The sequence below is a fragment of the Sphaerodactylus townsendi genome, linkage group LG14, assembly GCF_021028975.2.
Source record: "Sphaerodactylus townsendi isolate TG3544 linkage group LG14, MPM_Stown_v2.3, whole genome shotgun sequence".
Taxonomy (NCBI): Eukaryota; Metazoa; Chordata; class Lepidosauria; order Squamata; family Sphaerodactylidae; genus Sphaerodactylus; species Sphaerodactylus townsendi.
In genome coordinates this window covers 27583551-27598079 of record NC_059438.1, presented here as the reverse complement: position 1 = coordinate 27598079, position 14529 = coordinate 27583551, and the positions used below count along the sequence as shown (strand labels likewise).

At 43.9% G+C, this 14529-nt stretch overlaps 1 protein-coding gene across 1 annotated transcript in view; it reads right to left on the bottom strand.

Annotated features, from left to right (window-relative positions):
- SF3B3 (splicing factor 3b subunit 3) overlaps nt 1-14529 on the bottom strand; it is a 35482-nt gene that overhangs the window by 13693 nt on the left and 7260 nt on the right. The window contains exons 7-14 of the mRNA XM_048515251.1: nt 12982-13119; nt 12769-12872; nt 11273-11438; nt 10122-10217; nt 9353-9425; nt 2378-2529; nt 1002-1157; nt 362-517 (exon numbers count right to left, since the gene is read on the bottom strand). Of these exons, the coding sequence (XP_048371208.1) occupies nt 362-517; nt 1002-1157; nt 2378-2529; nt 9353-9425; nt 10122-10217; nt 11273-11438; nt 12769-12872; nt 12982-13119 (1041 nt within the window). The remainder of the gene's footprint in view (nt 1-361; nt 518-1001; nt 1158-2377; nt 2530-9352; nt 9426-10121; nt 10218-11272; nt 11439-12768; nt 12873-12981; nt 13120-14529) is intronic.

Sequence of the window (14529 nt, the reverse complement as noted above, 5' to 3'; positions counted from 1 at the left end):
AGCAGAAGAGTGAGAAGTGGCAGTTGCATTCTGCATTTTCAGTGAGCATGTGCAATTGAGTTTAGAGTTACAAGAAGCCTGGGAGGGTTGCAAGGGGCCACATGCTCTTAGGAGATCTGAGGCAGGATTAGCAGTTCTGCTGCCTGCTTTAGGGGTTTGCTGGTTTCCAATATGCTGCTTATAAACTAGTGTTCCTGTGCCTTTGGAAGACCCCCAGATGTTTATCTCAGTCATCTGGAAGGGAACATCTTATGAAGATATCATCCTAGAACTTCCTGCTACTCCGTAACAAGTTTTACTACAAAGAAGCCATGAAGAACAAGGTACACACACACAAGAGAAAGGTTGAGCAGGCACTTACCGAGGGATCGAGTGAAATGATGCGGACAGTATTATCCACCAGCCCAACAGCAAGGAAACGGGAGCGCTGCTCTCCAGGGGGAACGTTGGCCAAGCTCATGCACACCACATCAGCAGACATCTCCTTCCTCTCTGTGTATTCATTCAGCTGCCCTGACTGGTGAGGGACGACACACATTTTGGCACATCAATTGCAAGTTCCCACTATTTCAAGCTAGACCTGTGAGTTAATTACAAGGTACTGAGAACTAACACTGAGATCTCCTCAGCTGCACTAACTGGAAGAAGAAACAAAAGGATTTGGGGGCATGCTGAAAACCTCCAGTAGGATGACTTTGGTATGAGTTGCCTGGGACACATCCCTACACCAGCAGATGAAGTTAGTTAAGCCTTTTTATTAAAGCATGCCAATTGTAGAGTGCCGTCTCCAACTGTTTTTACTTCCCATTCTTGTTAACAGAGCTCTCCAGAGTTTGGGCATCATTGTTCACAATTCAAAAAGACAAGAGGCAAGTTCTGCTCAAAACACATCCCAAGGACTATTTTTTTTGCCACTCTGCTATAACGGCGTGTCTGAAGTGCTGTTCTGCCTGCCACAAAAGAGGCCAGATTGCACATTCAGACAGCATTAGATCACCTACCGGGTCCATCTCAAAGTAGACGAGCTCTCCTCCCGTCAGCGCTATCACCACTTGTCTCTGGTTCACAGCACACTTGACAATAGTTTTCTTGCCAGGCGTCTTCCACTCATTAACTCTTTTATCTGCTCTGATATGCCGGATGCCATCAGGGTAAACCTGAAGGGAGAAAAACAGGGACCTGTTAGCAGTCAATTCCTTGACCATCTTCTAGTTATTATGTCAGGGCGGTATACAAATCAAATAATACAATACAATACAATACAATACAATATAATATGGCCCACTAATCATGGGAAATAAACTTTATGGAAGAAACTCACACAGCTTCCAAGATAAGGGGTTAGCACCACCTCCCAGATTAAAGTTCTAGATGGTTCCAAAACTAGCTCAGGACAGGTTACATATGCGAGACATAAGCAGAGCCAGCCTGAATGTAAAGAGTTAACGATAGAAGTATAAAAGAGAGCAAGATGTTGCTTTTGATTAACTGGAACTCTTTCCTCCAGTCAATCAGTGAAGGGTTAATTTAAACAGAAAAGACAGTTGGAGGAGAGTTTTGAAGAGGAAGAAGATGAGCAAAGAACTCTAAAAGCTTTGATTTCTGAAGGGACTGTCAGACAGATGTGGCTGAGCTGGTCCGATCTGTTTTCTTTTGTCAAAGCTTAACACAGACAGACACATAAGGATATTGATTATCTTTGGGAGAGTTATGGTGAAGGAGAAAAGTGGTGAGGCTTCTAATTGAATCAGTACCCAAAGAGGGAAGGGAGTCTTCTGAGGGACAGAAGGTAAAATCCAGATCATACTCTGTGTGAAGAAGGAATAACCATATGGTAGATTGTCCATAGTCTGGTGTTAGGCCAAACTGCTAAGATTTTACCTAAGGGTAAATGTATGCTCTCAAGCTATCTAGAGGTGAAGGAATTCTAATAATTCCAGTGTCAGGAGGCATAGAGACCTAACTGGAATGATAAATTCCCATGGAAAACAGACAATATTTAAAACTTTCTGTAAATTAAGTTATTATTAACCTCTTGACAGGGATTGAGAAATGTGTCCAAATATATTAGTTAACAGTTAGACAAAATTTCTATACTTATATAAAATCACTTATGTTACACTCATAAAATAAGGGTTACTCGGTTCCCAAGGGGACAGAACGACTATCTTCTGGAGGGAAAAATATTCTCAGTGCACCTAAAAGTGTAGGGTCACCACAAGAGTGAACACAACATCACCATAGCCAAATCATAGACACTTGAGACAGTAACACATTTTCATTGGAAGTAAGGCCCTGAAAGGCAGACAGCAAGGGTGGGGGGGGGAGTTGTGGGGAAGAGATGGAGAATGTACAAAAGGATAAGATGCACTCTTACTTGCACCAAAGCATCATCCCCCAACAATGAGCAGGACAAGGTAGGTGTGGTGCCCAGGAATCCAGAGTCTGTCACTTCCTCTACAGTTTCTCCAATAGACAGTACCAGGGTGGCATTGACGAAGGACACGATGATATAAGCATCAAACTCATCTAATTAGAGAAAGGGGGGGAAGAGGATGATCATCAATATTAGGAGCTCAAGAAAAACAAGTGTGCTAACCAAATATGTGGCCAAACATTCTTCAACCGCTGCAACAAATGTGTCCTCCCATTAACGCCCCTAGGCAAGAAGCTCATAACAAGGGTTCAAGGTGAATTTCAGAATGTGGCTTTTCTACACACACAAAAATCTAACAGGTTGAAGCAACTGTTTGGCTACTATCCAAGTTCAAAAATAGGACAGCCCAAACTAAGCCTTGTGCTAGGGAAGCAGATCTTGCTCTAGCTCCAAACCGGACCCACAAACGCTCCTGACCCTGCCCAAAATCCTCCAGGTTGCCTGAATAAGTTGTGGCTCTGTTGCAGCCCATTAACCACCCAAGCAGTAAAAACTTGACTGGCGCCTTCTGAAGTTATTGGCAGGCCATGCTTCCTGTGGGAAAGGGCTGTATCTAAATTCTGAAGTCCATGCCAAATATTCTGCGGCTAACAAAATCAGGTTGTTTGATAACAGCAAGTGGCACAAGATGAGAAATCAAGGGACTTGAAAGTGAGTGAGGGTGGAATACGAGTCACCTGACCTTGCCTCCATTTATACAATGATCCCACTTGACCTGCATTCCAAAACGTCCAGATGAGAATACAACTGGAATTAAGCATAGTCCCTACCCTTATCCACAACAGCATATTAATTTTCACTTTCTAGTCCAATGGATGCTGCAGGTGAGAGAAAAAGAAGGGCTCCAAAGTTGCGAAACAGAAGGCACTGCCCATCTCAAAAACAGAATTCACTTTTCCCTCATCTGCAATGAAGCAAAAGTCCAACTGCAGATGAAAATTAATTATACACAATCATGAAAAATAATACTGAAAACCAGCATTTGTTCTTGGAACTGAAATTCAGTGCACACATCTGGGGTGCCGAAGGGTTTTTTCCTCTTTTCTCAATGAATGAGTCCAAAGGATAGATTCGGCTGCCTCGTCTTCGTAAGAATTCAAATTCTACCTTATAAACTGTGCTCACACCGAACTGCTGAATTCTTGCCTCTGAATAACTGCTGTGTGCTTTGCTATTCTGATGAGGATTTGTATTACTGGAGATTGTTATTTTTGTGTGTGTGAGAGAGACAGTGGAGCCAGGATGGCTATCACTCCATGGCAGCAACAGAACTGGGCAGGGGAAATTGGGCAGGTAGAAAGTGACTGACATCAGCAAACAAACCCAACACAAATCCTGACCAACACCATCAGGTAAACATGTATGGGTGCCACATACTCATCCCACCAGACAGTTTCTTTTCTCCTTTGTCATGTGAAGACAACTGCATAGCCATTTTGGCTACTGTTCTCCTATGCACGTATCAATATTTCAACCTCAGAGCCCTCCACTACCAGTGAAGACGACCAACAGTGAAATAGCAGGAGGAAGCTGCCAGGCTCCAAAGACACAAGTACAGTTCACGATCAAAAACTGAGAAGTCAAAGCAGAGTGCTTTGCAGAATGCGATAAAGCAGAAGGCTGATGCTCGTATCTTCCCGGATCTATTCCCCATACTTTGAATGACTGGCAAGCAACCCAGATGCAGCTAACCTGCAGACCTCCACGATCAGAATGCACTGCATGGAAGCCCTAAGCCCACATGCTATATAGATCACAGTGCCTTCAGGACAATTTGTCCTTTGAGCAGTCTGTGCAACTGACTGAGCGCAAGAGCGGAAATGCCCCCACTGTACTATAGTGGTGCAATCCATGGAACATATAATGCTTAACTGCCCCAAATACGAAGAAGCTAGGACCAGGCTTTTGACTCTGCTTCCTGCTACGTTTAAGGAATACTCTGTTGCTGGGAAGGTTGCATTCCTACTAAACAACTCTTCTTCTGTGATTTTAAATTCTGTAGCTAGGTTCCTTTTAGGAACTTTGGAATAAATTTAGAGAAAAAAAACTGACTGAGCAGCCGGGCAAGGAGCATCATTTACTTCCACCTTCTCAGGTCACACAAAGATGACAAGAGTGGTAGCAACAGTGGTGCGACGTAAGAGGTAGAGGGAACTGTCCAGCTACAGACATCTGGTAGCCACTGCCTTCTCTGATCACTGCAACAAGAGCAGTGAGGCATTTTCACACAGAGTCCCTCATTTAGAAGCCAATGCCACAGCAATCAGAACTACATGATGTGTTTTCTCCTTGAAGGTTTCCAAGAATGACTGCTTTTTTCCGATCCTCCCTTGCAAATGCATAGGAAGTGGAAGCCCATCCCACAGTTGGACGTTATAAAAGAGCACCTCCAGTAGAGAATTTAAGTGACATTTATTTTAATATTAACTTCACAGCTCCCTCATCTACAATATTTAATGTGTTGCTATTCTACCCCTTCTAGGTCAGTGGCTCTTCAGCTATGACTCATGACACCCAACTCTGCATCCAATTTTCCAGGTCATGGCGACTGCAGCATCCCAGCCAGCTTCTGTGGCCTTAGAGAGCTTGGGAAATATTTAGGCCACAAGTGCCAAATAAAGACTGTCTATTTCTATGAGCTGACAGTGCACTCCACCCCCACCTCAGGGCTTACAGTTTCTATTTGTCTTGGCAAAGGTGACAAAAACCACTGCTCATATACCAGCTGCAGTAATATTGTTTGGGAGGACAGTTTTGGGAGAAGAAAGGGTTTGTAAGAAGCAAAGTGGAGCAGAAAGGGGCCCCTCCTCCTCTCCCCACTTCCCTAGGCAGCAGTTATCAACACAAAAAGGGAGATTGCTGTGGGTCTCAGCCACTCAAGAAGCCCAGAGGAACAGCAGCCTGCCTCTGGTGCCCCCTCTGGCTCCTCCATAGAGCCCAACCCAAAGATGTATGTGGGAGGACTGCAGGAGTGCTCATATGATTGCAGCCACAATTGCCAGTGACCTCAAATGATACTGTACTGCCACAACCGTATACCCCATGACTCTTCTCCATTCTCCCATCAAGGAACTCAGGGTAATACATATGGGGGAAGGAGTTTTCCAGGCCCCAGATGGGCTTACCTTCCCCCCAGCCCCAGATAGGCTGACCTTCTCCTGCCCCAGATGGGCTTACCTTCTGCAAAGTGACTATTTTCACAGTCCGCTTTTCTCCTTACCGCCCCTGCCACCCCACCACTGATGAAAATGCACACCGAGATCTCCCACCCCAAGAATATCTTCATGCCAGGAGCAGAACACCAGATCCAGCTACATGTATATGGCCAGAAATATTTTGAGAGAAGCCCATTATTGACATGAAATCCTGAGCTACCCCAGGCAAGAAAGCCTCAGGAAACAAGATTATGTCCCTCCCCCAAAAACAACATGGAGTCCACAGCGGAGATGACCCTGGTGAGCTCAGCAAAGACAATCGCCAGGCAGCAGAGTAGGCAATATGCTAACAGAATTCCTCCTATCATCAGGTTCAGAAACACAGTTCTGGGATGACAGTGGCAGAAGGCAAAGGAATTACAAGAGGCCATGGATCCGTTTAATCCTGCTGGCTGGGCTAAACCCAGAACTCAGGTTGACAGGTTGAAGAAAGATGAACCCAGCCTGTTTCATCTGACCCAGTTTTGGTTATATAAGTCAGGCTGAAGACTCACCCTGGATTAAATCCAGAATACAGATGGACTTCCCCTTCACAAAACTGGTATTTTATTCATCATACCTTAGCAATATGCTCACCCACTCAAAATGTGGGCAGGAGGGAGAAACAGCACCACATGCAGGCACACCATAATCACCATCATGTACGCACATACCACTGTCTCCCAGTATTAATCTGCCACATGGGTAGGGGTCAGACTTTCCCAACGCAACTCTCACTTGATGTGGGGAAACACAGAGTCCACTCTCTCATCATAAAACCTATCCTTACTCTAAACCAACATGGTCAATTCCGATCCTTCGCTTTCAAAAGGTGCCTAAACTCTCAGCACAAGCAAGGTCACTTATTCACATAATACATGTAGAAAGGAGTAGCTCCTGTTTTAGTTCCCACTTGGGGAAATGAGCCAAAAGAACAACTCCCTTTTAAGGATACAGGCTCACCTTTTGCCCGCAAGCAAGCACGCACAGAGGGAAATATGTCCCCCGCACACCGAGAATGTGCCAATGGCAGGCAACTGTTGCTAATGTCCTCAAAACCTTCTCCTAGGCCTGATGATTCTTGTTACCCCTAGTGATAAACATTAGTAAGAGGAAGCAGTGGGCTAAAAAAAAAGACCCCCTTCCCTATCCCTCTTTCTTGTGAATAAAAATCCTGGTCTTACAAGCAAGCCAAAGTATTGGCATTAGGCCGTTGTTTCACAGTTTATTTCAATGTGGAGCGGAAGCTCTGGCAAACAAACCCTATTCATAAAATAGCTGTAGCGAAATTTTGTTACAACTCTCACCTCCACAGTCACACAGCTAAACACACCCACATACCTCATTAAAATATAATGGGTTATCCCAGGTCTGACCCAGAGTGCTCACAAAAGAATCAACATGCATATGCATTTACACTTAATAAAAGGTGACTGCTGAAATGAAGTTGGCTTCAAGCCAGTAAAAAAAAAGGGAAATGTATATCCAAATAAATGAGGGGTATGTGAGATTAAAATACAAATCTCATCATTCTAAGAACAATGAGAGGGCAAAAGCCTTTCTTATCTGAAAACCTCAGAGGAAAGGCTGAGGTCTGAAGGCAAACCAGTATAAGGTACAAATATTCATGCCTGCCCATGTGTAGAAAAGTTGGTAGGATTTGTTTCTAAAAACACAGAAGAGCCTTTTGCGTCTCTTTTCCCTGGGTAACCTGTGGCACAGTGCAAAGGCCCCTGGCTGTAGGTACACACCTGTGGGAGGGGATCAGCACCTCCACCACCAGCCACCTGTGGAAGAAAAAAGAAGGCTTGGTATTGGTAGAATGATGGACCACATACCAGCCAAGGTTAGTATTGTTCTTGAAGTGCTTTATTGGATACACATGGGAGAAAGAAGAAAATTCAGAAATAGAGAACTGGTACACAGGCATGATTACTAGCAAAGCACACATTTGTTCATGTAATTTCATACTTGTTTGATGCTGCTTTATTGCATTACAACACAATGAATGTTGGTGCATATCTTGCCAAACTACTGATGATTAAGCGTGGTCATGAGATGCATTCCGACATCAACGGCAAAAGAAAAACCTCCTCATAGAGTGTCTCTGCTCTATTATACAGCAATTTGCAAACTTGGCCTGCCTACACAGTTATAGGAGACGGGAATTTATTTGCAGAACATTTCCTGATTTATTGTAACATGGGAAAGAAAGCTGTGTAGAGCAAGTTTTGCTTCATGCAAAATTAGCAAATGAAGAGAAACCCTAAGATCAGTATTTTCCCCAGCACTTATCAGAACACCAATAAGGAAGTAGATTTCAAACAATTCTTCCATATCAGGAAGGCTTCTTCCAAACCAACACCTAAATGCTGAAACTGGTGAATCTGCATATGTAGGCTGGCCAAGGAAGCTATTGGTTTGCTGCAGGAAAGCTTTCACAGCAACACAGGCCAACTACCCGTGACCCAATCGTGATACATTAAAAAGACAAGTCTTCAGCATCTGCAACTAGGAAGGGCTATTTAATTTATATAAGCATTTGTATATTTTTATTTTATTTATTTAAGATTCAAAACTGAAGCAGTTCTCTCTTTTTTTTATAACCACTAATACCTGTTATAAGGGAAGAGAAGATAACATAACATTCTGAATGAAAGCCAGCAACTGCTGCATTTAGCTCTTTCCTTAACCGTTCTTGAAATTAAAATAAATAAATAAATGTGGGCCATATGAAGCTGCTTTATACCAAAGGTCTACCTCACTCAATACCACTGACTGACCAAGAACTCTCCAGAATCTCACCCGAAATAATTTACATAGCTTGACTACTGGCCCCCTTTTACATACAAAGCAGATTCTCTGCTATCGAGTCATGGCCCCTCAACATAAACCTCCTTCTGCAATTGAGCAGGTTCTGAAAGACTGTATCTCTCTATGCTATCCATGAATTGTGCTAACAGCAAAAGCCTGTACATTATAACCCTTATTCAACAGTCAGGCCAAACCACATATTATGCAGCCTGCCCTAAGATGGAATCTCTGCAAGTCAGCTCACAGCTTCAACAGCCTTGGCACTAATTTCGGGAACTGGGCATTGGAACCAGAAGATGGGTAGCAAGCCAAGGGCTGCTCCACAGAAGCAATTCCTGCTGGGTGGGCTTTGTGAATCAATCCAATGCAGGTGCCAGTGATAATGCAATGGGAGTAGTTAAGCAGTTAATGGAAGTAGTTAAGTAGTTAAATAGCCTATGACTTTCAAGGGCAACACTGCCAAATGAGCCCGAAACAGAATTCACCACAACACCTACCGCACAGTCCTACCGCACAGGCAAAACAGTTTTTCACACAACGCATGCTCCCTTATAGTCCGTTTACAGTCAGAAGCAGATGTTGATATACTGTGAGAAATACCGGACAGAGGAGCTGCCTACAGCTTCTCAATTCTCCAACACTGCAGCCTGCTTTGTAATTTCCACATAACATTTACCATTTTTTCCAAAGAAAATACATGAACCTGCATTTTAAACTTAATGCAAGCAGCCCTGAAAACTGCTTTGGAGAAACAGCAGACACTTTCTCAATAGCAGATTGCAAGCCATTTGAACTACATAAAGATGCTTCAAAGTGACCAGCAAAATTCTAAACCCTGTCTCTGAATTTTGAAAGTATTAAGTTGGCACAACTTTCTCTGGGCATCATATGCAACAAGAGCTCTTACCTTCAACATGTCTCCTCACTGTCCAGACAGCATTGGGGTTACCAGGCAACTCTGAGACGGCCATCTCAGATACCTAGGAAAATAAAACATTTTGTTTTATAGCTAAAGCTCAGATCAGACACTGTCTTCATCACATGAAGACCGGCACAGCTAAGGAGAGATCTGAAGTTGCAGTCCCTACTCCTGAGCATCACTATGAACTTTTGAAATTGTTCTGCCCCATCAAACCACTGGCCCACCAAGCAAAGAATTTAATCCAGCCACTTCTGCCAGGATCTCTGAGTGGGAGGTACCAGGGACGAAAGCTTTGGTTTACAAAACATGTGCCTGTCAAGCTGATGATATAACTTGGGAGTTTTGGGTCTCAACAAGGGCATATACATTTGAAGGAGAGGGGAAAAAAATCAAACTGTGCATAAAATAGGTCCTACTCTCAACCCAACATATGGTGACTAGCTTTAAAAAAAAGGGCAGCAAATTCATTTCTCAGCTTATGCAAAGGTGATCACGTCTGACAGAAGAGGAAAAATCCAGAGATAGATTCATAAAGGCACTGCTTTGGTTGTTGCAAGTATTTGTGCCCTGGCTCTCCTGCCACTTTGAGTTGGTGACAGTATCAAGCAACTCTGTTTGCTCAACAAGAGCGACAGAATGAAGACATAATTCAAAGAAAAGCCTACACAGTAAGTGGTGACACAGCCAGACGTTGTTGCAAAGCTGACATACTGTGGACATTAGCAACTACCTACTTCTCCGTTGGCCTTCTTACCTCAAGTCCATGTCTTAGAACTCTCAATGAGGATCGAGGTCCCCTTCCACAGGCCACATATAACTGGGGTGTATCTTCATTAGCCAGATCAGCAATCTGCAAATAAAGCCAAGCAGACTGCTATGAACATCTAACCACATAATCAGATACATATCACCATTTCTACTTCACTGGGATTTCTGATATCCACCTGAAGTCTAGTTAAATAGCCACATAAAGTTTGGTTGAAAAGTCATACCGCAACTCGCACCACACATGGACAGCTTCCTAGAAACTAGTGCACAAAAATCTGTGGGCGTGTTTAAAATGACAGAAACTGGTTGGTGACCAACTGGCCACCACATCTGTATAAAGCTTATTCAGAACACAGCAGCACCCTTGAATGGTTTAGGCAGAGAGTGAGCACCCCAAACTCACCTCAGACACTTTCATATCTGTTAGATATTGTGCACTAGACTGAATTTACGGCACAGCCAGCCGCTTCAGGGCTGCCAGTGTCTGCCTTCTGGATTTGTTCTTGAATCTTTGTCTAGGGCAGGGGTAGGGAACCTGCGGCTCTCCAGATGTTCAGGAACTACAATTCCCATCAGCCTCTGTCAGCATGGCCAATTGGCCATGCTGGTAGGGGCTGATGGGAATTGTAGTTCCTGAACATCTGGAGAGCAGCAGGTTCCCTACCCCTGGTCTAGGGAGTTACTGTACTTGGTTGAAGGGGTATAAGAACTACATCAAGTAGGTTACTAGTATTATACTGCCACTCCCTCCTTTCCTAGGCTCTCAGAAAATCTTGTAGAAAATTAATACAGCAAAAAGAAAGGTGTAGTGCAGCAGATTGTAACCTGATCTTTGTGGTCCAACACTATACACAGCCACTCTGCTCCATGGCAAACCACTATTCAAAAAGCAATTTTTTTGTACTTCTGCTTTGAGGCTGATAAAATAGGGAATTAAATGCAAAACATGGCCCTAAACGCTTTAAAAGAAGAAGACACAAACACAATTAACAAAAGAAATCCCATTCTCCTTGCATTTCTGAAGCCCCACAAAGGTACAGCCAATTAGGCACTGTTCAACATCTGAAGGCAACAGAGAATGCTGTAGCCTGGTCCAAATGGCTAAAGGATAGACAAGAACTGTAAAATGTACTCTACCTGACAGCACAATATTGGAGACAGGCTGTCCAGTTCGTCCACCAACACCAGGTTCTTGAGAGGCCGTGGCTGGAAAAAGAAAGTGTCTCCTTCTTCCAGAGGCATGGCAGAGGAAAACTCTGGCTCCTCATCATCATCTCCCAGGTGAGCAATTTGGTACAGGTAACTGCCAAGAAGAGATATATTTGATCAACCAGTTCATTTCATTTTCAATGGGAAGGCTTCAGTTTCCTGCTTCTCACTCTCGACAAGCCAAGAGAACAGCCTCATACTAGCTACATCCTGCACCCAATGATATGAGCAACAAATTCCACATGGTATGTTAATGAGAGATCTCTCCCCCTTCTCAAGAACACCATCTAGAGGACTGACTAGAAGTTCTGGTTCACTCAAAAAGCTGCACACTGTGCTGGATTGTTCTGGCTGGTCTTAATAAAAAAACATTACACAGCTTTTGTTTTTAGATTTGGGTACAGACAAATACAGCTATGTGTGTGTTTGTTTTACGGAAACCTATGACAGAGACTGCTGCAGTGCCATTAATGAGGGAAAGCTTATGGTCTCACTCACAATGTGTTGGATCTAGCTATTTCCCTTCCACTATCTCACTCAATTCCCTTTCTTACTACCAGCCATGGTCTCACATGACTTCTATCCAGGTAGGCTCCATGATCCCTAGCATAGCGTCTTTGGTGGTCAAAGAGGATAGCTTCCCCCCTTTTTCACCAGCAGAAAAACTAGTTGGATCCAACTCAATTCTTTACTATTTCCATTAAGACAACTGCCAAAACAGTTTGCTTGAACAAAACCTATGAGCCAGGAGAAGACTGCACTGGTTTTCTGTATTGAAAGCCTTGGTCCAGTTCCTGCTAGGCAGGGCAAACAGTACAGGAAGCGATATAACTCTTAGGGTTTTCCACCCCTTCCAGTAATGGGAGTTCTAGACCACAGAGCGAGCCCCACCCTGGAGGTGCAAGGCAAGAACGGTTGTCATACAAAAGGATGCCTTAAAATGCAAACTAACCCACTAACAAATGCCAATTATTATTTTTTTCTGAAATTGTCAAAGAGTGATGCTTTTGTCCCTCAGTTTCAGCAGAGGGCTGTGTACTGGCCACAGCAAGTGCCTCCTCCCCATTTGGGGCAAGAACCTCATGTACCTCCTCAGGTACCAACCAGCCCCATTTGTGGACCCCTGGATTATGGCTCCTGCCCTCAGCATTTGTTCTGAAACAAGACAGGTGCAGGACTTTTGAAACTTACAAGGCAATGAGGCTTTCAGCTGTGACTACAGCTCTTCCACCCACCCTCTCTTTGCCCCCATGGCAGGATGCAGGGCCTCCCTCCCCTATTCCCCCATTTGCCACATTTTAACCATCACCAGATTTGGAGGAAAGGGCACTGTAACTGCCACAAAGGGCATACACATACTAGCAGAATGCCAAGCTACAACATTTGAGCAAAACCTGAGAAGGAAATTAAGAGATTTTCCTTACTGGTTCCCAAACTCAGAAGCCACAAACAGGAAACCGGTTTTCAGCACACACATGGCTGCCGCTACAGGAACTGTGTCAAAGTACTTTAAGCGAATCTCCGTGACCTGAAAACACCACAAAGGAGTTACTTGGAGAATCAGATGAGACTGGCTCAGTCAAGCAAACTAGATTCTCTCCCTCTCACGCCACAGCAAAAGCAGCACTGAGACGTACCATGTCCTCGTCAGTCTCCAAAGTGATTTTGAAGATATCACCTTGCTCCGTCTGAGCCAGGAAAAAGAACATGGACTTGGTCTTGTGTGTAGCAGAGCAGACAAAGATCATGCCTCTCTCAGGGTCATCCAAGTCATTCTGTTAAAAAGAACAGTATCAGACACCCAAAAACAAAAGGCAGCCTAACTGGATCACTGCTCCAAGCTACCTGCCACCCCAACACTTTTTTGCATCAATCTGGGTGAATTATTCCTACCTTCCCAAGTTCCAGATGCCTAGAACCTCTACTGCCCTCTATCCTTCTTCCTGGCAGTATCCAGCCCCTTCCTGGAGTTTCTAAATACTTTCTCAAAGATGACTTTAATTGTACCTCATTTTGCTACCAAGTTCTCTGACATTCCTCAGGTCGCTGCGAGATCAATACTCTGCCACACACTTGACTGAGATACTTGAGCTGCCCTTGCTTATTCTCCTACATCCAACCCAGCAAGTCACATAAACCTACCATGGGTTCCCTTTGGACATTTCCAAAATCTCTTTCCCTGTACCTCTTTGCTAGCTTCAACTTTCTTCCCATTAGGTGCAGAACTCCTCCAGCAAGCTCATCTTTCTCCCACCACAGATGGTTTCACTCTTTGTACCAGCTCTGTAGGCACTGCATCAAGATCAAGCACCTGGCCCTTTTACTTCATAAAAATTATCCACCACACATATATCCCCGCTCTCCTCCCATCACATTCCTCTTCCTCAATCCATCTGTTCTGCAAATGTTCCATCTCCTGCTGCTCCACTCCCTTTTCTACTTTTCTTATTCTAATTTCTGCACCTTCTGACATGAGGTGTTCCAGTCCTATCAAGCCTCCTTCCTGCCTTCTGCCAAGACTCGCACGGAAGCATTCAGGAGCAATACTCAAACTTTCACTTCTGACACAACTTGTCTTATGGCAGCCTGATCAGAAGACGATGTCAACTCCATGGCAAACTTCAGAGAAGAGACATAACCTCACGTCATGCCGTTCCAAAGCTGTAAACTCAGCTAGCTGCAAATGTGACCAGTTTTTTTCCATCCTTAAGTGACCTGAGACCAACTTCTCATTTCTGCCTCCAATAAGACTTTCTGCTTAGAACTCAGATGTGTTTGCTTCTCCAGGGGAGAACAGGGGTTCCAGCCAGGGCTAAGCAAGTAAGATGTTCAGCACCATCCTCCCCTTTACCCCTGGCTCTTCAAGAACTTCTACCTGGAAAAAGGACTGAGACCTGCCCAAGCTTTTTATTATTAAGGGTGAGATAAGTTGTAGGATGATAAGACTGGATTTTACTGAACAAGCAATTTTAAAGAAAACAGGGTACACACATTTAAATAATACTGGGATTAATTAGGACTAAATAATATTAGCATTTCCCTTCTCAACAGGCCAAAATAAAGCAACTGGAGCTTCATATAGTTGTAATGATGTTTCTGATTTTAATGAGTTTCTTAATAAGAGCGTAACGATTGTGGGATTTCCATACTTTGAGTCAGCTCACTCACTGGTGGCGTAACAAAAA